This window comes from Ursus maritimus, unplaced genomic scaffold (assembly GCF_017311325.1).
Source record: "Ursus maritimus isolate PB19 unplaced genomic scaffold, ASM1731132v1 scaffold_32, whole genome shotgun sequence".
NCBI lineage: Eukaryota > Metazoa > Chordata > Mammalia > Carnivora > Ursidae > Ursus > Ursus maritimus.
This window is the reverse complement of record NW_024425786.1, coordinates 17,875,046-17,897,919: the sequence shown is the minus strand read 5'-3', so window position 1 is coordinate 17,897,919 and position 22,874 is coordinate 17,875,046. Positions and strand designations below refer to the sequence as shown.

General features: G+C 56.1%; 1 protein-coding gene across 1 annotated transcript; it reads right to left on the bottom strand.

Annotated features, from left to right (window-relative positions):
• On the bottom strand, positions 1 to 22,874 carry GRHL3 (grainyhead like transcription factor 3). Its single transcript, XM_008694598.2, has 15 exons — positions 22,768 to 22,874; positions 19,666 to 19,727; positions 17,499 to 17,844; positions 17,169 to 17,242; positions 16,548 to 16,701; positions 16,240 to 16,351; positions 14,671 to 14,765; positions 12,331 to 12,489; positions 11,684 to 11,762; positions 11,429 to 11,562; positions 9,784 to 9,818; positions 8,580 to 8,668; positions 7,415 to 7,500; positions 4,892 to 4,956; positions 1 to 928 (listed from the first exon to the last, which is right to left on the bottom strand). Exons 1-15 carry the CDS (start codon positions 22,831 to 22,833, stop codon positions 814 to 816), a joined length of 1,671 nt encoding a protein of 556 aa, XP_008692820.1. The 5' UTR covers positions 22,834 to 22,874; the 3' UTR covers positions 1 to 813.

The following is a 22,874-nucleotide window of genomic DNA, read 5'->3' as shown; positions in this document are numbered from 1 at the left end:
CATGCGAGTATACAAAATGCATAATTGAATAACAGCTAAAAAAAAAATAGTCCAAGAATGTGCAATACACATTTTTTGAAATGATAAAAATGTATCCATGAAAAATATAAAATGTGGCACATATATACAATATATACTTTTTTATATATAACATAAATGCAAACTGTAAATAAGAAACGTGCACATCAGCAAGCAGGCACAGAAGTTGTCGTTTTTACAGCAGCCACTTTGTTCCAATCAATCAGCTCGATTATTTACATCTTGTATTGAGGAAATTCGTGTGAAAGAGAGTGTTTCCACTTTGGAAACATTTAAAAATTGTTTACACTGAAAATCAAAAGAGTTGTCCAGCTAATTGACCAAAGGGTCTGAAGTTGATAGAAGAATCCAGAATGAAAGCTGGACAAGAGTCAAGGCAGCTGTGGGAAAGAAGGTCCACTTCCTTCTTTCAGATCACTATTCCCATCTGAATAGTCAACCAGGAGATGGACTGAGAGAACAGTGTCTTCTGAGGAGGAGACAGGCTGTGGGGACGTTAGCCAAGATGGCGCTGTCTCTGGCTGGGCCGGCGCTGGCAGGAAATCCAGCGTGGATTCAAGCACGAGTTGCGGTTCAGGTCAGGACACTTCCCAGGTCCCTTCCTGACCTTGGCATCTGTGGGTTTGCAATGTGAGGGCCTCTTCCCTCAGAGAGGACATTCAAGTAACAGCACTGAGGCATGAGGAGAGGTTGTGTGTGGCTTGGGGCCACTTCCCAGACGGCTCTTTGCCTGGAGCCGACCCCAGGGGGCCCAAGGGGGTGGATGCTTGGGCCTTACAGCTCCTTAAGGATGATCTGAATCTTGCCATCAAGCTCCCCCATGTCCAGCAGGAAGGCGACGTGGTTGCTGTAGTGCTGAATGATGTTGTTGTCCATGTTGACCAAGATTCTGGAAAAGAAGAGGAGATGTGTCTAGAACGTGGCAGGCCCCTCGTTTTCAGGGCCTCTGGGTGACAAGGATGATAGTACTGGTTACTACCTATTGGGTGCCCCCAACATTTCAGGCACCTCATGGACTTGCTCCTGACCGTCATAACAACAAAGGTGGGTACTCACTGTCCCACTTGACAGTAGAGGGCACGATCCCCAAGTGGCCAAGCCACTCCTCCAACCGTGGCCCCTACTGCACCGGACTGACTGGGGAAAACGCAGGGCTCCTTCTTCCCCAGGCCAGGCAGGACTTGGACCCGAAGTGAGAGTTCACGCACAGGAGGTGTGGCGGGGGGACCAGCGAGGTTTGGGTTCAGTAGGAGGCTGCGATGTGTTGCTCAGGTGTGCCTGCCTGAGCCACAGGCAGGTGCCACACGACTCCCCTCTCAGTTGAAACCTCACAGGTGGTGCAGGAGACGTCAGGGGCTCAGCCCCCTCTCCCCCCACTCTTCAGGCAGGGACCTGGGCCAACCCGGGAGGGACCGGACCTCCGTGCCGTGGCCCTCCGCAGAGCGTCAAAGCCACGGTGTAGGCCAGAGGGCGCCCCGCGAGCAGCTGCTTCCCTGAAGAAGAGCCCCCCCGGGCCTGACCACGACAGCTTTCCCTTCGCAATGGAGGTGGGCGTCTTCATCCAGCCACCCCACCAGCGTTGACCGAGGCCTCTCCATGTGCAGGGTCTCGCTCCGAACAAAAACGAGGGCCGCACAGAGATCTAGACCCTGCCCTCCGGAGTCTGGAATCTAGCAGCGCCTGAGAAAAGACTCTTAGAACCCTATTACTCCAGTCGGTGGACGGGGAAGCTGAGGTTCAAAGAAGCGGAGTCATTTGCCTGAGGTCACACAGTTAATAGACGACAGAGGGGGACTTGCATCCAGACTTTGTCTCTTTCCACCGCGCCGTTGTTTTAAGAAAGAAAAGCAAAAAGACCCTATAAATACAAGTTAGGAAGTGGCACCTGTGAGAAAGGCAAACGCCAGGCCTGGGGGAGAGTTCAGATGGGGGTGCGGTTATTTCAAGTGGGGCAGGAGTGGGGGGCTGCGGGTCTCAGACTACTGCTCCTGGCAGGTAGCCGTCCGCTTTCCGGGGGACCCCCCCCCCACCCCGAGGAGCCGGTAGCCCTGTCCCTGCCATCCCCCTGGTCCGGAGGATGGAGACCTTGGCGAAGCAGTGACCCTAAGCCTCTGGCCTACATCCTGCCATCTGTGTAGCAGCATTAGGACTGGGCTGCTTTCTGGAAGGAGGGCTCGGCTCAGGCTCCCAAGCCGGGGTGCTGACGGCCATAGTCTAATTACAGGTTCCCACTTCCTCAGATCCTGTCAGCCTTTCCTTCATCTCACAGAGGGATCTCTGTCTGGGGGCTGCAGGCTGGGCCAGAGGGGGGAGCGCCTGGTCAGCGGCCAGGTTTGTTTGGTTTCTGGTAGTGGTGTTTCCGGGTGCTTCTAGGTGCTGGGCACCGAGTGCCTTACCTGCATGAACTCGAAGGCTGCCTCCCACCCACAGCCCCAGCAGGGCTCCCAGCGGGCCCAGAGTGCACACCTCCACATGTCCCAGACAGGCCCCCAGACCTCTCCCTCTCAGAGGTCAGTGACCGGGGCCCTAGAGGCAGGGCTTGCTGGGAACCGCTGCCCCAGAACGTGGGCCTCTTGTCACTTGCCAGCTTCTAGCTGTCTTCTGTCCTGGTTTGCCCGAAACCCTTGGCCAGCTGCCAGCAAAACAAGGTATTTGTTCATCTTTCAAGCACTCAGTGGTGCTTGTAAAGCTGATCGTATCTACCTTTGTCCACAGGACTTTCAGGACGGTTCTGTGAAAATAAACTAGGCCACGGTTGAGAATTTTCTGTTCCTCGGAGGAGGAGCGTCTGACATGGAGGGAGGGCACAGATGAACCTGGCCTCTCCTCTCCCAAAAGGTTTTTTTGCGGACTCCTCTCATTTAAGCATCTCAGATGATCCTAGGCCTGAGGTCTTCGTGGTGCGGGTGTGTATGGAGTGTAGGATGCCTCCGAAGGGCCACTGAGGGATGCCCTGGGCTACGGGGCCAAGCAAGTAAAAGGCCTGGCCACAGCCTTTATTTGCACGTTGCTTAGTGGTCAGAGGAACAAGCAGGAGGCAAGATAAAATACTGGGTGTGTGCACAGGCTGGGATTCCTTCTGCTGGTTACTAACTGTGACCCTGGGACTACTCTGAACGTCTGTTTCCTCATCTGTAGAAATACAGAAAATCATACCAAACTCAAGGCTTCAATGAGTTGATGCCTGGGAGTTATTTAGCCCAGCGCCTGGCACATAGAAAGTACTCCAGACATGGAAGCTACTACAATTAGGGTTTAAATAGCTGGCTGGGGCTTAAGGGGAAGACTTAAACTCTGCCAGCGGGCTGGGGCGTCCTTGTATGAGTACCCCTGCCCCCAAATCACACACACACATTTCCTAGCCCCTCGGCCCAGCCTGCGGCGGGCTCCGTCANNNGGAGGCCGGCTGCAGGGGGGCCGCAGCCAGGGGGCACGGGCGCTGGCACCGAAGGGGACGTGGGGCCGGGCTTGTCTGGGCAAAGCAGAGCCTGCCCTCTGCAAGGGGGTGGATTCCGCTCCAGAGAGCATGTGAGCCCCAGTTTGAAACCGAAACTTGGAAAGAAAAAACACAAAACCCCTATCCACTCATACAACCAAAACCAAACGGGTCCTTTCCCAGGGGCTGCAGGGCTGCACACCTTCCCCCCCCCGCCCCCTGCCCTTCTGTGGGAGGCTGGGTGGGAACCAAAGAGGAGGGAGGGCGGGAGGCCAGCCCCTAGGCCTGCCTGGATGGGGCCTTGGCCTGGGTACAAAACCCGCCTGTCTGTGCAAAGCCTTCGGAAAAGGAAAGCCCGCAGAAAGTAGCCACGGGGCAATGCGCAAATACCTTCCAGGGGCCACCAGAAAGTGTAGCTGGAGTTACACTGCCCAGAGCAGGATGGGGTCTGAGCTGCAGGCAGGGGGCTGGCAGTGCGTCCTCTGGGCAGGGAAGGGGGCTGACCATTCCTCACTGCCCGGAGGCCTCACGCTGGGCTGGTTCAAGGACTTGGTTAGCAAGGGCTGTGAGGGTCCAGCTCACTGGCTCTGACCAGGGGACTAAAACCTGGGGGGAGGGGGGCAGCGGTCACCATGTGGCCCTCCGTCTCCCCCCTGCCAACGGCTCTCCTGGGCAGGAAGTAAAGGGTGCTGTGGTGTTTAGCAGTAATCCCCAGGAACCCACAGTAGATGCCACACGGCCCGGCCCTCTGGAAGGCAAAGCTTCCCTCCCTCCTGCCTCATCCAGACCTGAAGGCGGAGGCCCGCGGAGCATCCCTGGCGGCTCCCGCAAAACCACGCCCAATCGCCACACCCTTTCCAGACTCTCCGCCAGCCGCTCCCTCCTTGGGCCCCTGACCCAACCAGTAGCGACGCTCTTGGGCCCTTCCGAGTCTGCACCTTTCCTCTGCTGTTCCTGGCCCCGAATATTGCTTAGCAGCTCTGAGCCTCAGTTCCCCTATCTGTGAGGCGTGGGTCGTGCTGTCCACCTCATAGCGCGGCGGTGAGAGTTAAGTGGGATACGCGTAGCCCAACATCTGACACACGGTATGCGGACGAGGGGATGGTAGTCGCGATCGCCAGCTCTATGATCAAGTGACTGGGCTATCCCGTGGCCCCAGGACTTGGACCTGGGTCTTCTGATCTCTGGGCCTGCCCTGGCCCTCCACCTGTGGTCTCTACAAAGACCTTTTTGTCTGTCTGCCCCTCCTTTCCTTCCCGGGGCTGGTCAATGTCTGGTCTCGGCAGGTGGCCTTGCCTGACTGGGGGCTTTCAGCCCAACTCCGCAGCCAGCCCATTGGGAGCTCCCTGAGCCAACATTTCGGAGGGAAAGGGGCAGCGAAGGGGGGTGGGGGGGAGAGCTGGACTGAGCACTTACCCCCGCTTACATTTCTTGTAGACTTTGTAAATGTTCTCTTCGGGGAAGCCATACTTCTCAGAGATCTGGAAGAGAACAGTAGGGGGTTGTTGTCTGCTGCCCAGACTGGGTCTATTCCAGCCTTTTATACTCTGACTTTTTATTTCCTGATTATAAAATATACATCCCTACTGTGGAAAAATACAAAGAAGAAAATGACAATTGTCTATAATCCTGTTTCCCAGAGGAACACATCTGGGCGCACTCTTTCCCGTCTGTTGGCCATGGGTGCAGATTTCTTATGTGCCACATGGATAGATTATAGAACTTTTCCACGTCACATCGCATGTTATAAGCCTTCCCGCATCACAACAAACCCTTGACAGACTGCACGTTTAGTGGCCGTGATAGACCCCAAAGAGCACCCACCAGGTCCCCAACCCCCCGCCTAAAGCCAGACCACACGGTGCCAGTGCCGAGGGCCCCTCGCTCAGCAGCTGTCGTCTCCGGGCAGACTAGCGGCAGAGATGGTCATGCGCCTACCTCGTCGGGCAGGTACAAAACTGGCCCGTGTGAAACACTCGGGGCAGTTCCTGGCGTGGAGAAGACCTCCATAAGTGGTCATTGTTATTCTTTCAGAAGAGGAGCACTGGGGATGCCCTGCCCTGTTGTAAGGGGGGTCATCCAGATAGTGCCCCCTCCGGGCCGGAATTATTAACCCCACCGGACGGGTGAGGACACCGAGCTCCACGAAGATAAACCACGCACCCAGGGCCCAGCCAGATCCTGGGTTTCCTGCCCCATCACATCCCAGAACGTTGGTGCTCCTTCTGCGGACAAGGAACCTGCAGCTCGGGGGCCCGCGAGTGGCCTGCCTGAGCTCAGACAGCCAGAGCCAGCTCACTTCTCCCCAGACAGCCGGAAGTTTCCTCTGGGGCAGACAGACTTGCTCTGGTCCCAGCTCTACCACCCGGAGCGCAGACTCTGAGCAAGTCACCTTACTTTGCCGAGCCTCAGCGTCCTCGTTTGTAAAATGGAGCGAGCATGGGATGTCCTTACAGTGTGGTTCTGCACAGGAACTGAGAAGATGATGTGAAGGGCTCAGCCCAGTGTCTGTGCCCTGGAGCTCAGTCAGATGTTGCTGGCTGGTGTTACTGGCTGCCTTGAAGCAGCAGCAAGCCTCAGACCAAGGGCTTCAGGCTGAGGTGGTCCTCTCTGGGCCTTTTAAGAAGAGGACCAGGTTCGGCTTCTCAGTTATTCTCTGTCCTGACAGAGACCCCTCCAAGCCAGAAAAGTTCTTAGACTATTTATTTTGATGTGATATGGTTGGAAGCTATCAGAAAGAAGATCTCAATTCAATCTAAAGAAGAACTTAGGAACTTTCTAACCATAAGTCGTACAAAGACAGCATAGGCTGCCCTGTGTGGTGGTGAGCTCTCCATCCCTGGAAGTATACAAGTCAAAAGTGGGTACCCGCTTGGAAGAGCTACTGGGAAGAGAGCTCAAATACCAGATGGGCACCCTTTCAGGTACGGTCCAACCCAAAGACTCTGAGTCTATGTTCAAGTGTCATTAATGGCGTTTTGTGAGGCCAGCTTCTGGGGCTGGCGCCAATCAAGCAGGGCCGACGATCTGTGAAGGGACCAGAGGGTACAGCAGAGTGGAGAGGGCTTGGGCTGGACTGCTGCTCTGTCACTTCTAGCCACTTTGGCAAGTCGCCTGACTGCTGGGAGGCCTTTTCCTCATGGAAATGAACAGATAATAATAGTACCCACTTTTCGGGGGTGTTAGGAGAATATGGTGAGCTAGCAAACGTCGCATGCCTGACAAAATGCCTGGCACGTAGTGGGTCTTCAGTAAAAGGTAGTTGGTGTTACCATCGGGTTCATTTTCCCTTCCCCAGCCCGCCATCTTGGAACCCTCTGGCTGTCCTGTGTGGTTCAACCTTTAAGCCCAGCTGGCCCTGGGGGAGGCTCGTGTTGGCTCAGTTTTTAGCTGAGCCACAAAGCTGCTGTGGGTTTCGTTCAAGGCTGCTTCACCCGCTCTCTGGCAGTTGGGGGGGGGGGGGGGGGATCTCCTTGCCCAGACACCACCTTTCGCCACCCCCGCCAGCGCCCCGCAGCCAACCACAAGCTGGGGGAATGAGGCCCCCCGGAAAAGAAAAAAGAGTGTCTCTGGGGCCTGGCCTTTTTGGGTTTCATTCCCATTAAAACAGAAACAGGTTTGCAAAGCCAACAAAAAGCTCTGGCCTGTCAGACAGCAGCCATCAGATTAAGGAGGATTTATGGTGTGTGTGACTCCCAGGGTGGAGCCAGGGTTCTGGCTGGGAGATAACATCACAGAGGCACGCCCCCACCAGCCAGGCCAGGAGGCCCCCCCCAAATGGGGTGGGACAGGTGGACCATCGGAAAGCCGAGGTTCCAGCATATTCTTCCTCAGAGCCTTCCTGTGGGAAATCAGAACTGTGGCGTGAGGGGTGGGGGACAGGAACACAGAGTGGGGTCTGGCCAGGGCTGGCAGGGGGGTGGTCACAGCGCCTCTTACCGCATTCCTCAGCCCCTTCAGGTCCGGGGTCTTCAACATGAGAGCATCGAACACCTCCTCGGTCTCCCTCCGCACGTACAACAGGACTGAGGGGCACAGGGGTGGGTTTGGGTGGTTAGGGGGGACAAATGAGCCTGGGAATACCTCAGGGGCTGGGGGAATCTTCAAAAATATTATTTTTTCAAAGATTTTATGTATTTATTCGAGAGAGAGAGAAAGCACAGAGGGAGGGGCAGAGGGAGAAGCAGGCTCCCCGCTGAGCAGGGAGCCCGATGGGGGGCTCCATCCCAGGACCCTGAGATCATGACCTGAGCTGAAGGCAGATGCTTCACCGACTGACCCGCCTGGCTGCCCCTCAAAATATTACTTTTAACATAAAGTTTATTTCTGCAGAAAGGGCAAATCCTTGCTGTGGGTGTGTTCCCAGATGGAGAATACCACCCAGCTCTGCAGGTCCCACTCAGACTGCTGATTTGGGCTGCTTCGAATCCCTGCTCTACCGCCTGCCAGCTAGGTGACCTTGAAGACATTTTTCCACCACTGAGCCTCACTTTATCCAAATGGGAAATGGCGGTGGCTCCGCCCTCTATTTCACAGCGTTGTCGGGGAATTAACGACATGACATTTTAAATACCAAGTGCAGTACAAGGCTCAATTCAAGGTTGCCGGAAGCTTTTGATCCTAGCTGCTGGTTGGTTTCTTCTTGATAATCAGCTACAGCCCCCAGAGGTTTGGACATGTCCCCCTCTCCCAGGAAGTCACAGATTTAGGCTGTCCAAGCCAGAAAGCCAGGCATGGAAACCCAAGTCTGCTCCCACCCGCCGCAGAGAAGGTGGGGGGCTTGCCCAACATAAGGAGCCTGTTGCCTTGGCCAGCTGCCGTGGGATGGCCATGTCCAACAAGGCCAGAGGAGGCAGAAGCCCTCCAGCTCCACGGACCTCTCCCCAGACACCCTGGGCGCCCCCAGGCCTCCCACCCCACCCTCAAGCCTTGGTCCAACTCCAGCTCTGAGGACTAAAGCAGCCCCTTGTGCCCTCTCTGCTGGGACGGGTGCCGCCCTAGCCACCTGGGCCTGGGTAGATGTTTGAGGCTTTGGGCCGGCCTCCCGGGGAGCTGGGGGCCTCACGGAGGGCTCAGACAATGGAGGGGCCGCAAGGAAAGGTACCTCTCTGAAGATCGTCGTCTTTGGCCTTTTTGGAGGGCAGAGGCTCAAACTCCTCTGCGAACGGTGAGCAGGTGCGCTTCAGAGGCAGCCTGGTGGGGGGAGGGGCGAGAGGGAGGGGCTCGTGAGGAACCCAGGGCATCCCAGAGTCCGAAGGGACCCCAGGTGTGCAGAGCATCCCATGAGGGCAGGCCCCAGGCTGTGGGGGGGCGGTCAAAGCAGCAGTTCTAGAGTTGGGACTGCCTGCGCTCAAATCCCACCCGCTAGCTGGGTGACTTGGGGGGGTCCTTAGTCCCCCAGGTCCCCATCTGTATGGGGTGACAAAATAATGACAACTACTTCATAAAGTTGCGAGGCTGCAGGAGAGCACGCCAACTGCTTCTAGCGCTGCGTGCGGTGCGCAGCAGGGCCTCAGTGAATGTGGACTGTTGTTTCACCCTCGACATGATTCTGTTTTGGAAGAATCCACTTGGGTGGGAGGCGGGGAGAGGGGGCAGGGCTGTGGGACTTGGAGTAAGGCCGGCTTGGGTTCCAGCCGGTGCTACCACGCAAGCGTGGTGTGAGCTTGGCCAAGTCACTTCACTTCTCTGAGCCCCTGCTTCATCATAGGTCAAGTAGACCAATAACCCCTGCCTGCCTGACCCCCTGGGGCTGTGGTGAAGGGATAAGAGACCTAATTTGGCATGGAAGCCCCCCATGAAAAGTAGCCCTTGTTTATGGGGGGTGGACACTGAGATCAACAACAGAGCTTTCCCTTTTACACGCCACCCTCTCATCCCGGCCTCAGGCCCATGCTTCCCCTCGGACAGACCTCTAGGCTGACAGAAGGAAGGACGTCAGGAGGGGCCAAGGCGCCGGGCCCCGCCCTCGCCTCCTGGCGTCTGGGGGTGTGTGTGGACCCCCTGGTCAGTCCTGCAGCACAGCGTCCCCTCCCTGCTCTCCAAATCTGCACTACCATCTCAGAGGCTGCTTCTTTCCCTTTTTACAAGCATGTGTCTCGCCAGAGATTCGCCAACTTTTCACATAAAACAAACCCATAAAAACGTGGGCAGTTTCAGTGAGAAAGGAGCATGAATCTAGCTTGGGGGCTGGGGGCAGAGTCTCAGGGCTGCTTCCTCGGTGCCCAGGCCCTGGCTTGGGGGGCAGCACAAGCAGTAGGGGGCCAGGCAGGGGGGGTGAGGAGGCCCCTAGCTGCTTCTCTCCGTACCTGCTGGAGCTGCTCTGACCCGCCGAGGGCACTGCCTGCAATGAAGAGGAGAGACATTTTCCATCACAGGCAGGAAGATGAGAGGGGCCCTCCCCTGCTGGAGGCTTTCTGGGGGGAGGGGGTCTAATTTGAGGGGGGGAGATGCGGTTGCGATGCATTTCCAGCCCGTTCTGCTCAGATTAAGTTCTTAAGTGAGCTGAGATCTTCAGTCGAAAGGCAGCATCCAGCCCAGGTAGAATGAGTCAGGGACTCAGCGGACACAGGAGGTGCTGAAGAAATATGGCTAACTCCATGAGCCCCCCCGAGCCCCAGCTCGCCCAGAAGGGCCAGGACTGCACACCGTCCTGCAGCTGGGAGCTGGGAAGTGGGAGCAGAGGCACAAGGGGAAAGGGGGGTGGGGGGCACTCTTTGGAACCCTCCTGTGGTTCCTGACACTGTGCTTCTGGCGCAGTCATCACCAGGACCATGACGGGGGGTGCCCAGGACTGCCCGAGAGGGTGGAGAGCCTCTAACACACCCAGTAGGAGGCAGAGTCAGGATTCAGGCCTGGCCCCCCACCAACCCAAGCTCACAGGTGCAAGCCCGGGGGCCTCCCTCTTCCCCACAGAGCAGCTGTCAACCTGGCCACAGGGCCCTTAATCCCAAGAGAGCAGTCATCTCTCAACTTGGGGCCTCTGGCTAGAGAGAGACACTGGGGTCACGCAGCCGCCTAACTACGGGGCCACAGAACCGCTTCGGGGCGGGGGGCAGTGAAGGGAGAATGGCGGACACAGGAAGGGCTTCACGTGTGCGCCACGGGCCGCAGCAGTACTGGCTGCTCTTTCGGTTCCATAATCTCTTATTGTTTGAAGTCAAAGCACTGAACATATCTTGGACAGCAAGAGCAATTTCTGCAAACATTCCCACCTACACGGGGTTGGGGGAGCACCTCGATGGAAGGAAATAGTCAAATTGTTTAATATGGAAGCAAACTACTAGACAGGCTCTGGAAGCCCGATAACACTGACTTGCCGTGTGGCCTTATCAGGAAGGGAGGGAACAACAGTGTCTACCCCGCCTGAGAGGGGTGTAGCTAGGGTTCATGGGCTCAGCTTCTAAAGCCAAGGTGCCTGGGTCCAAACCCTGGCTCTGCCCGTACTGTGTGGTTTGGTCTCTTTGCCTCAAGTCCACCCCACGAATCCGGGAGAACGACAGTATCCGTCTGGTAGGGCGGTAGGGAGGGTGAGAGGCGGTGGCACGTGGGAAGCATTGAGAGCTGTGCCTGGCGCTTAGTGGCCGCTCACAAGCGTGGCCATGACCACCATGATCCACCCAGCTTGGATGCGGCCGCCATCTAATTTGGGGCTCAGAAATTAGAAAGCTCCATGCGTGCTCCAAGCATGAACGCTTCAGCGGTTATGAAGTCCATTGCTTCACCGACCTTCCTCTCTTCAGGAGACAAGGTCACTAACGTTGTATGAACATGTGTATATTTTTCAATCCCGTGGGAGTCAATAGAAGTATTCTCATTTTGATGTAAAAAATATCGGGAACTACCCACGTCTAAACTGGCCCGTAGTGGCCGAGTGGCAGACTGCTCCCCGCTGGTCAGTTCTGATCAGACCCCACCCAGGGGCCGAGACCCTCGCTGGCCCGAGACCCTCACCCCTCCGGGACGCTGCAGGCCAGAGAAATGCACGTTGGGGATGAACAGCACCGGTGGGGTCTCCAGGTCAGCCTCGGGCCGCAGGTACGTGGTCTCGTTGCCCCTGAAGCCAGACAGCAGGCAGCCCTTGATGCCTGATGGGAAAAGGATGGCACTGCGTCTGGGGCCCCGCTGTTCATGCCCCCAGCCTCTGCCCTCCAGTGTCCTTCTGCCCTTCACCCTCGGCCCCCCAGCCCCTGGCCCTTCCCCACTGACCACTGCTGCTGGAGTCAGGGCACTTGACCTTCCTTCGGATCTGCTTCCGCTCATCATCGCGCATTTTCCTTTCTGCTCCCTGCGGGGAGGAAGGCGAAGGGGGTCACCAAGGGTCTTGGGAGGGGCTGGCCGCCTTGCATCTTATCTGTGGGCCAGCCTTCGGGGGCTGCCAGACTTCTAGGGCTGCTTTCTTCCCAGAATGAGACCAGGAAATGGGAAAGTAGCGGCACCCAGCCCGCCGGGCCGAGGCCAGCCCAGCCCTGGCTGAGGTCAGTCCAGGCCATGAGAGACAGGCAGACGTGGAGAGAGAGGAACAGACAGAGAAACAGAGAAGAGGGAAATGGAGTCAGAGAGGGACGAGAAGAAAGAGAAACATGAGAGAGATAAGACACAGAAAGAGACGTGGAGAGATCTTTAGAGAGATCTAGAAAGAGATCTTCAGAAAGAGACAGAGAGGGGAGACAGAAGTGCAGAGACAGAGGAAAAGAGACACAGAGGCCAGGACAGACAATGACGAGCACACGGAGGAGCGAGAGACACAGAGGGAGACAGACACGCCCTGCCTGGCTGGGGGGATGCACTGGTCAGGGCTGGCCCTTCTCCCTCCCAGGGCCCCGCAGACAGTCTTCGCCCCAACCCCCAGCTACCTTGTCACAAAAGATCTTGATCTGGCAGACGGCTCGGTGCACCAGGCGCTCGGCACCCGAGCCGCAGTCATAGGTGTCGATCTGCAGGTTTAGGGGGACGCCCTTCACCCCCTTCTGTGAGGAGAAGTCTGTGCTGAGGCAGTTGATACCGATGAACACCTGCGGACAGACAGGGGAGCTGGAGAAACAGCCTGCCCTGGGCGCCAGCCCTGCTGTTCCACCAGCGCCCTGCACGCTGAGCCTACAGCGCGCCTGGGGAGCGGCACCCCTGGAAGGCGCCCCATCACCATGTCCGTTACAGACTGAACCGGTGCTCCGGGCGGCGAGCCAGCTTCCCCCGGTGACACAGGGCGTGTGGAGGAGCCCAGGCTGGAGCCCAAGCTCTTCAGCAGTGGGCGAGGCAGTTCCCACTAGACTGCCAAGGGCCGCCCCAAGGATCAAGGCCCTGGGAGGGAGATTAGGGGTCCTTCAGGGGCTTTCATGAAAGTCCAGAGCCTCGTTTTTCTGCCACCCAGAGTGAGGAGGTAGAGAAGGGCTATAGACCACTCCCCCCAGCTCCGGAAGCCCACCTTCCTGCTGGCCCTGAGCCACAGGGGTGGGGCCCTACCCCTCTGCACCCTCGACCACTAGCTCCAGCCCTCTCTGGACTTGTCACCCCCATTTTACAGCCAAGGAAACAGAGGCTTTAAGCAGAGGGGTGACCTGCTGATGTTCCCACATGCCGGCAGAATGAGCCTGGACATGGGGCCACCCAGACTCGGGGTGGGAAGCTGGGCTCTGCCACCCACTGGCCACGTGGCTTTACACAAGTGCTCTAACCTCACAGAGCCTCAGTTTCCTTATCTGCAAAATGGGGATAATTAAACCTACCTCACGCGGCTGTGAGGGCGCGTGGAGCACCTAGTGGGCTTGGCATGTAGGGACCTGTTATGATGAGTGGGACAGCTGGAGTCTCAGCCCCAAGCCTAGGCCCAACCGACGGCAGTCGGGGTGAGTCTCAGCTGGGACTCCCTGGCAGGCTCACCTGGTGATTGTCTACCTGATTGACTCCTCCACGGGGTGCCAGGGCCAGACCCCACTCCAGACTGGCCACTGTTCCTTGGGACATTTCCCTCGGAAATGATCCTGACCTGCACAGGTAGGGGTGGGGTGCGGTGCCTGAGCAGACCCCCTTCCCTCCTTGGCTGTGGGGGCCAGGCCCCCGGGCGCATGCCAGACATACCTCCCCCTCCGCCAACTCGGCCCTAATGCAGCTCCCACCCGGCTCACACCTGAGAAAGACCCACGCCCGGGGGCTTAAGGGGCTGTGAGAAAATCCCAACCGAAACCCACCTCTCCCTTCCTACGAAACTCTTTCCCCGCCTCCCTGCACTGGAGGCCCCAGCTCCTCCTCCAGCCCATGGCATCTGTTTGAATAATAATAATAATCCCTCACTTTTGTGCCTCCCTTTGTGTTTTCAGAGCCCTTCAGCTCTATTTTCTCCAGGCAGCCTGGACCGCCCCGTGAGGCAAACTCCCCAGCTTGTCCAGGCCAGAAATGCCCTTGCCGTGAGCTGGACCCAACCCTGGTCTGAGAGGGTAGGCCTGGCCCAAGGAGGTAAAGGACAGACCCAAGGTCACCCAGCCCCCAGCTCTCAGACTAGCACCGTTTCCGCAATGCTGGCTCTCCAAACAGAAAACCAAGGCACAGAGAGACCCAGAAGCACACGGCCAGTTGGCCTTGGGCACTAAGGGGTTGGGATGAAAAGAATCACCAGAGGCTCCACTTTCAGGCCTCTCCGATGGGTCTGGCACTGTGCCCATCTCCGAGACACCCATGATCCCAGGGAATCTTCACCACAACCCCAGGAGGCAGACTATCGTTCCCTTCTTGTGGACGCAGGAAGTGATGTTACTGGGTTTTCAGCCTCCCCTAGCCGACCCCAAAACATTCCTTCTGCAACCCTGACCGGCCAGCAAGTCGGGAAACCTGGCGTCATCGGCGGCTGGCTGTGTGACCTCGCACGAGGCTCGGTTTTCCCATCTGGTGAATGGGCGGATGGCATTAATAAAGACAGTCCCCACTGCTGAGCCGGGTTGGGCTCTACTCTTTACTAACCGCACGTGATCCTCACGTGTACCCCTCAGTCGGTGCTCTCATTGCACCCCAATTTTACAGCCAGGGCACTGGTCCAAGGTCACAGGGCTGGAACATAGGCCTAGCCTTTCTGGAAGCCTGTGCTTCTCCTCCACTGTCTCCTGCCTCCTCCATGGGCGCTCCCATCAGAGCAGCTGCCCCAATCCTAGATCCCCACCTGGGGACCTCCGAGGGACCCAGCCCCGTCACAGCCATGCACTGACCTTGGCCTCCTCGTTGACATTCCACACGAAGGACAGGGCGTTGTAGGCCACCTCCTCGATGTGCTGCACGGTGTTGAAGTTCTCTTTGCAGTCAGCTGGAACCGCGGGAGACCAGAAGGAGAGTCAGAGGAAAGGGATCTGGGGACATGCTGCGGAAGAGGCATTTAGGAGCCGGGCCTAATTCCCAGCAGGGGTTTGTCCCCTCCCCTCCAAGAACCATGCTTTAATTTGGGGGGTGGGGAACCTGATGGTCGTGCCCTGGGTTACAGATGGGAAAACTGAGGTCCAGCTGAGGAAGCAGATGTGCCCAAACCCCACAGAGGACCCCTAAGTTGGCCAACTAGGCCAGGGCCCTCATCACTTTGGGGTGGAGTTTCCAGTTTTCAGTGGGATTGGGACTTAGGGGGTCGCCCAGGTACAGTCGTCCTAGAAGGAGGAAGAGCAGTGCCGGTGATGGTAAGGGCAGTAGCAAGCGTAGCTGCTCTGGGACTCCTCACGCCGAGCTATAGGTCGGACGGCGAGCCCAGCAGACCGTGGGACAGCCACCACTTAACGCGTCAGTACGGGGGCCCTCAGTTAATCCTCACAAGGACGCTATGAATACTCAGTTTACACATGGAAAGAAAATGAAGCTCAGAGAACTTTGGATCTTTGGCCAGGGTCCCACAGCTTAAAAATTTAAAAAGGCACAGCAAGGACTGGAGCTCAGCTTTGGCCCCTGGACACAGGCTCCTACCCACTTGCTATGTGACCTCTCAGACAAGTCATGGGACGGTGCCTAGTGATACCATGTCCTTCAGTGCGTGCGTCTCTTAGGCAGAAGGAGTGGCACCGGAGGCAGGCAGGGCAGCTGGCCTTACTCCGTTTAACAGCTGAGAAACTGAGGCCCAGAAAGGGGAGGTGACACAGGTCACCCAGTCAGGAAAAGAGTGATGCAGCCTGAACCTGGAGGCCCAAGGATGGGCAGTGCCTCCCACACAATCCCGGCCTGGGACAGGGATAAGGTGGCACCCCGTGTCCCTTCCCCCGGCCCCCTCCCTGCCGGCAGACAGAGCCCCAGGGTCCCTGTTCCCAAAGCAGAACTGCCCTGCACTGTCCTTCCAACCTTCCAAACCATGACAGCCCACAGCCTGGCTCTCTGTTGACTTAGGCATTTGTGTCTCAATGGGCTGAGCCCCCCCCCCCCCCCCCCCCGCAGGCCAGCATCCCAGGGGTCTATTTATCAGACACTGCTGGGGTCTCTAGGGCACTGTTTACCCCAAAGCAACACAGAAAAGAGGCCCCTGCTTCCAGCCCACAGATGCAAATCCCTGCAAACCCTGCAGTGTAGGACCTGGAGACAGGGGCCAGGCAGGCGGCTGGCTGAGAGCTAAGTCCTGCAGAGATCACGGAGGGCTGGGGAAAGGGGGCAGGGCAAGAAAGGCCTGATTGCGGATGCACGTGTGTGTGTGTGTGTGTGTGTGTGTGTGTGTGTGTGTGTGTGTGAGAGAGAGAGAGACAGAGACAGAGACAGAGACAGAGAGACAGACAGAGAGACTGGGAGGGGGCCGGGGCGGGGGGGACTCTCACCCACGTCGATGACGCGCTGCTTGGCAGTGGGTTGCCGGGAATGCCAATGCTTCCAGAAGCGCAGCTGCTCCACTGGCACCTTCTCGTTGTCGAAGACAACCATCACCACACTCTGCAAGCACAGCGGCCCCATGACCCCCAGCCTCGGGAGAGGCCCAGGCAGTCGCAGTCCCTTGACAGAGCCCTGGTCCGGGCCCCCTGCCCTTTTGCCTCTGTGTCCCCCACTCCACGGCAGTGGCACCCTCTCCCTAGGGTCCCTGGGCCCAGCCATCCCAGCCCCTTCCCGAGCTGCTCCAGGGACGACGCACCTTGACTTTGTTGGAGGACAAGGCCAGGCCTTTGCCACCTGCTGGGGTCCGCAAGGTGATGGGGTAGAACTGGCCCTTGTTGAGGTAGGCCATCGGCGACTCCCCCGACTTGATGTGGATGGCTTTGGGAGAGCCCAGGGTGTACTCAAAGTCACTGCAGGGAGGAGATGGGGAGGACAGTGAGGCTGAGCTCCCAGGCAGGAGTATCCCAGAGGGCAGTGTGGCCGGAGGCCTGAGGCTGTGCTGTGGGTTTACTGTGGGGCTTTGGGGAATCATTCTACATCTCTGGGCCTCAGTTTCCTCATTTTTGGAGTTTCTATTTAATGGTTTCATTGAGCCACAATCCTTCTGAATAACAAATAATGGAAACCGGAGAGACCCCTGAGGGGTGCCGAAGCCACAGGGGAGATGAAGGGCAGCAGAACCGCAGTTTTTAACGGGGCTCTCAGCTCTGAGCCCCCTGTCACAGCCCAAGAAAGAAACATAGAAATCAATCTCTCTCTTTTCATGTGCCTTCACTCCCCTCTTTTCATTCACTGACAATGCCTGCTCTGGGGACAGTGTGAGGCTCTGTCGTAGCCTACTGTCCAAGTGGCCAAGGTTCCAGAGGGGCTGACTTACCTCTTGGGGCTGGGATAGTCCTCTGGACACGGGGGTTCTGGGGACGTTTTCAGGATATCTGGGAAGAGCAGCGACTGCAGAGAAACACAATTGAGAGAGAATAAATGGCCACATTCAGGCTGCTGGGGCCTCATCCCAGAGCTGTCCCATAGAGCCGTGCAGGTTGGGCAGTGTACAACCGGGACAACAGTACATGGCAGACCAGCTTCTGCTCTAGGACTTTTTATCCCAAGGATTCCAAACCTCTGACCTCCTCACTGTCTTCTCTCCTTCTGCACATGCATGCACATATCCAGGGATGCTGTGAGGGGTACGGGAGTGGGCCCTCACCTCCTGTGGGTCATCTTTGAAGGTGCTGTCAGGCTGCCAGCGCTGTGTGGGTGGCACCCCGTGAATGCTCTCAAACAAGGAGTTGAGGGAGCTGTTATCATACATATCACTGGTGGGCAGCAGGTAGCTGTCCACAGAGCCAGCTTCCAGCTTGCTGGGGCCTGGGGGGAGGGGAGCTGCCTTGCCGGAAGTGGGCCCGGCCCCCTCCAAGCTCATCAGGTTATTCTTCTTGAGCACATCTGGGTACTCTGGGGTTCCAGACACATTCTCGGTCAGGAATTTCATGAGATGCGTGGGACTTTCAAGGGGAGCGAGGTCCATCTCATATTCCATGCCATGGTAGTACCTGGGGGGAGAGGGGGGCTGAGTGAGTGCACCTCTTCTCTCTGAGGGGCAAGGGGACCCTCAGCTGGACTGGAGGGTGACCATCATGCTGACACACTGACCTTCTTTAATCCCCTGGAATGTTAGATCTTCTCGACATGCATGAAGCAAGACCCAGTAACAGGCCGGTTTGTCACAGGGGTGAGCAGGGGGGAGGGTGTCAAGAATGGAACAAGGGGGGCGCCTGGGTGGCACAGCGGTTAAGCGTCTGCCTTCAGCTCAGGGCGTGATCCCAGCGTTATGGGATCGAGCCCCACATCAGGCTCCTCCGCTATGAGCCTGCTTCTTCCTCTCCCACTCCCCCTGCTTGTGTTCCCTCTCTCGCTGGCTGTCTCTATCTCTGTCAAATAAATAAATAAAATCTTTAAAAAAAAAAAAAAAAAGAATGGAACAAGGTACAGGCTCGGGGGCGAGGGCAGAAACCCGTGCTTCATCTCTTATAGTACTTGGTAACTTTAAAAACTGGAAGTTCATGTATTTCTTTTCTTTTTTTTTTTTTTTTAAAGATTTTATTTATTTATGTGACAGAGAGACAGCCAGCGAGAGAGGGAACACAGCAGGCAAGTGAGAGAGGAAGAAGCAGGCTCCCAGCGGAGGAGCCGATGTGGGACTCGATCCCAGAACGCCGGGATCACGCCCTGAGCCGAAGGCAGACGCTTTAACGACTGCGCTACCCAGGCGCCCCCTGGAAGTTCATGTATTTCTTACCCAGAGCCCATGTCCCCACCTTAAAACAACTGCACTGGGTCATCCACACATTGTGCGTAGTCGGGGGGACGTGGATATTGGTTAACACTATGTTGAGAAAAAGGTCTGGAAGGATACACACCAAACTGTTAAGGGGGGCAGGGGAGTAGGATTACAGGAAACTTCTGCTTTCTACTTTCTGCATTTCTATAGAGTTGGAATATTTTATAACGAACGGGTATTACTTTTGTAATCAGAAAAGCTAACAACATTTTTAAAAACTTAGTTTTCAGAAAAGTCCCATGCACAACCCTACTGTTCCTAGCACGGAGGGGCCCTGAGCCAGCTGCATGAGTCCTAATGCCTGCCTTAGCAGCTTGGATTTTCTAGAAGGCAGAGGGAAGCCCAGAAGGTTTCCTAGCAGAGGCCCTATCTGGTGGGTGGGGAGGGGCGGAGGGGGGGCGGGAGGGGTGGGGAGAAAGGGCAGGGTCCCTCTAGTGCCCACCTGGCTGTGAGCGTGGCCTGGGCTGCCTCAGGAGGAAGGGAACATCAGTGCCCCGAGGCGCTAATGTCAGGCAGAAGCCCAAGAGAGCTAGAGGAAAGAAGTACCGGAAGCCAGGAGTCCCCTCCCCCAGGCCAGGTCTCCCTCCCCGTGAGGCTGCAGGGAGGAGGGTTTTGGAGCTAGGACAGAAAAGCTGCCTTTAGGGCTCTTCCTGGACCTTGACTTTGAAGTTTGTTTTCGGTAAACTCCTGCCCACATGGCCTGCAGGCTTTGGGTGCCCACGAGCCTCTCTGGTGGAGCAGGGTCTCCTTTTGACTCGGTGGGCCCTAGTCAGTTGCCCTCACAGACTCCTTCCTCTATAGAAAAGATTTCAAAATACCTTTTACAATTGCATTGGCATAAAGATAGGTGTAATCCAGGTTGGATTATATTCATTGTTTTTTTCTGATTTTAAAATAAATTCTAACACTTCCATGGGCCCCCTGAGAGTCCCGTGGGCCCTAGGCACCGAGCCTTCTGTGCCTGATGGTTAAGGGCCCAGAGATGGAGGTGAGGACGAGGAAAGGGGCTGAGATGGTGATTGGGCAGACCTACCTCTTTCCTTGGTCGTTCCGGCCCCCAGTGCTGGAGGACAGGATCCGCTTCTCCTTAGGGCCCTAAGTGGAGAGGAAAGAGGGATTTATGCATTTATGGCAAGATCAACCCCCTCCGGTGGACTTGGTCAGAGAGAGGAGCTACCTTGGTCCCTGGGAGAAAACCTGCCAGTCCTTGGGAGTGGGCAGGCCATCATTTAGTCTGAGCCCCAAGTTAGAGAGTGAGAAGTACCCCAAGATTAGCAGTCAGGCATCATGGAATTTGGAGTCAGGCCGATCGGGCTTAAGTTCTAACTTTACCACTTAAAAGTGCTGTGTGACTCTGAATGAATGACTACACCTTTCTGAGGCTCAGTTTCTTCGTGTGGCAAGTGGGGGATGACAATACCTACGTCAAGAGTATTTGAAGATTAACTAGTAAAAATAATGCTTGCTGGGTTTTATTTTTTTAAAAAGATTTATTTATTAATTAGAGAGAGAAAGGGAGAGAGAGAGAGAGAGAGAAGGGGGTTGGGGAGAGACAGAAGAGGAGGGAGAGAGAGAATCTCTAGCTGAGTGAGGAACCCGACAGAGGGCTCCAACCCACAACCCCGAGATTGTGACCTGAGCTGAAATCAAGAGTCAGATGCTTAACTGACTGAGCCACGCAGCTGCCCCTTGCTGGTTTCTATTTTTAAGATTTTATGCGTAAGTAATCTCTACACCCAACATGGGGCTCAAACACACAACCCCGAGATCAAGAGTTGCATTTTCTATTGACTGAGTCAGCGAGGCCCCCCTTGCTTGATGTTTTTTGGTCTAGGACTTCTTGTGTGCAAGGCCCTGTACTAAGTGCCTTCTATGTGATTTCTAATTTAACCCCTACACCACTATGTGATAGCTACTAATGTCATCGCCATTATATGGAGGAGGAAACTGAGGCCTGGAGAGGCTCAGTTGTCTCAATGGTTAGGAGCATAGAGTCTGGATCCCGATTTCTTGGGTTCAATTCCCAGATATGTCACATACTGGCTGTGTGACCTGGGGGGCAAGTCCCTTAACCTCTCTGCAGCTCACTGTCCTCATCTGTACAAGGATAATAATAGTAACACCAACACCGGACATTGTTGTGAGTGCTCAGACCAGCACCGAGCACCTGCAGAACACTAGCTAAGTGTGACTGGTCATAATTATAATGTTGTTGCATCTTAGAGCATCCAGGTCATTTCGACCTCTGGTTAATGAAGCCAGAACCAGGTTTCCAACCCAGCCCAGTGACTCCAATGCCTGGCCTCTTACACCCCATGGGAGAGCGTGCGGGAAGGCGCCTGGCACAGAGCCTGGCATTCAGTAAGAAACCATACTCTGTTACCTTTAGAAGTAGATTGCCCAAAACCGCACTGTCAGTTTGTGGCCAGATCAGGTCTCAAACTCCCAACCGAGTGCTCCCTACGCATCGTGAGACCCTGTTCTGACTATCCATGGGACTGTTCTACACCCAGAGTGTTCTGAAATGGGGAGGTAGGGCATGTGTTTTCACTAAAACCACGACAGGTGTCACTTCCAGGACCTGTCCCCACCATTCTGGCCCTGGGAATGGCCCTTTGCCTGGGAATATGGTACTGGATTTTACATTATGGTCCAACCTCAAGCTGTAAATCCCAGGTTAGGGGTTAAATCCAGGCCTAGGATTCTGGCTCCCACCAAGTCTCCAGTCTGAGGCAGGCAATTCAAATTTCTTCTCCATCAGCCTGGGTCAAACACTCTCAGCATGCTATTGGTCTGCTGGGGAGGAAGTAAGGTAGGGTAACCACACCACTCCAGGGTGAGAACCAAAGCCAGAAAGAAAAATTTGGGCCTTTTCGTATGTGAGACCACACTTCCTATCCTTGGCCTGTGAGTTTACACGGAGAGTGTGCCTCCCCCTTGGGGTAAGGTAGATAAAATATTGCTTGGGTCAGTAAATTTGAGGGCTTATTTACAAAGTGGCTTTAAATCTTCAAGTTCAAAGCCAGTTATCTCAATAATTGGCTGTTTATGTTTCCCATTCTCAAATCTGGGCAAGTCTCTTGGAGCAATCACCCAGCCCAGGGAGACCAGGAAAGTTTGCGATGGTGTGACAATTCAGACAGAAAGGTAGGGGCTGCTTGGAGTACTGGCTTGAGAAAGATTCTTCAGCCTTCTGTACCCCGGTGAGAACGCAGGCTGGAATTCATGAGCAACAGGCAAGGGAAGGGAGGCCTCTGGCGCTGTATTACGTGTCTGTGATTGCCCACTGGTCAGATGGGGAGGGCTTAATTCCTGTTCTCAGGCGCTGACGGTCTCCCAGAGTCAAGGCCAAGGCCCTGGAAACAATTAGAGAACCATAAGGACCTTCTGGCAGGAGGTGTTACATTCCAGCAAGGGTAGGAAGGATAGTCAGACACTCCGGAGAGCGACAGATGATACGACAGCACAGCCTCCAAGAGAAAGCGGCCTTGGGAAGAAAAGGAAAGGATCAAGGAAAGGAACGTGCAGAAGGCACGTTCTAGGCGGGGGGTGGGGGTGGGAAAGGTGGGTGGCGATGACGGAGTAACTGGGATGACCTAAGGGACAGGGCCAGAAAGAAGATGGCAGGCTGGGGGTGCTGCTGGGAGCGGCTGTGTGTGGCCGACGCATCGATCCATTCCATCAGTACGCACTGGGTGCTGAGTATGTGGCAAGCAGTATGGGGGAGGACTGAGTAATGGTCACCGCATGGTTCCTGCCCTCCAAGAGCTCAGTCGTGGGGGGGATGAAGACATAAATGCATGGCCAGCAAGTTTCTAAAGACAGAGGCGAGGATAATGATAGTAGCTGCTGAGGGTACCCGGAGGCACAGAATGGGAAACCCAAGACAGCTTTTCCCCTTCTCAGCGAAGGAATGGGGTGAGACCCCATTGAAGCTGAGACCCGGAGATGAGAGGAGGGTTTACCCAGGGGAAAGGGGAGGGGCCCAGGCAGAGGGAACAGTGTGTGTGAAGAACCAGGGGAGAGAAAATACAATGGGTGTGGGGCCAGGGGTGGGCTGCCGGCGGCCATGAGGCCTGAGAGCACAGGCGTGCGTTCCGTCAGAGGGGGACAGGCCCAGCGGGGGCAAACGTACCATGTAGTAGTCGTAGAGGAAGCTCAGGGCTGCAACACTGTCATCGTCCCCATTGACCCTCATCATGGCCTTTGTGGCAGCCGTCAACGGGTTTTCCAGGTACGTCT

Coding starts and splice junctions, on each gene's coding strand:
- GRHL3 (XM_008694598.2), bottom strand. CDS start 22,833: ATGATGAGGGTCAATGGGGACGATGACAGTGTTGCAGCCCTGAGCTTC. Junction 11,563..11,683: donor CCCTGACTCCAGCAGCAGTG/GTCAGTGGGGAA, acceptor TTTTCCCATCAG/GCATCAAGGGCTGCCTGCTG. Junction 8,669..9,783: donor GGTCAGAGCAGCTCCAGCAG/GTACGGAGAGAA, acceptor TCCCCCCACCAG/GCTGCCTCTGAAGCGCACCT.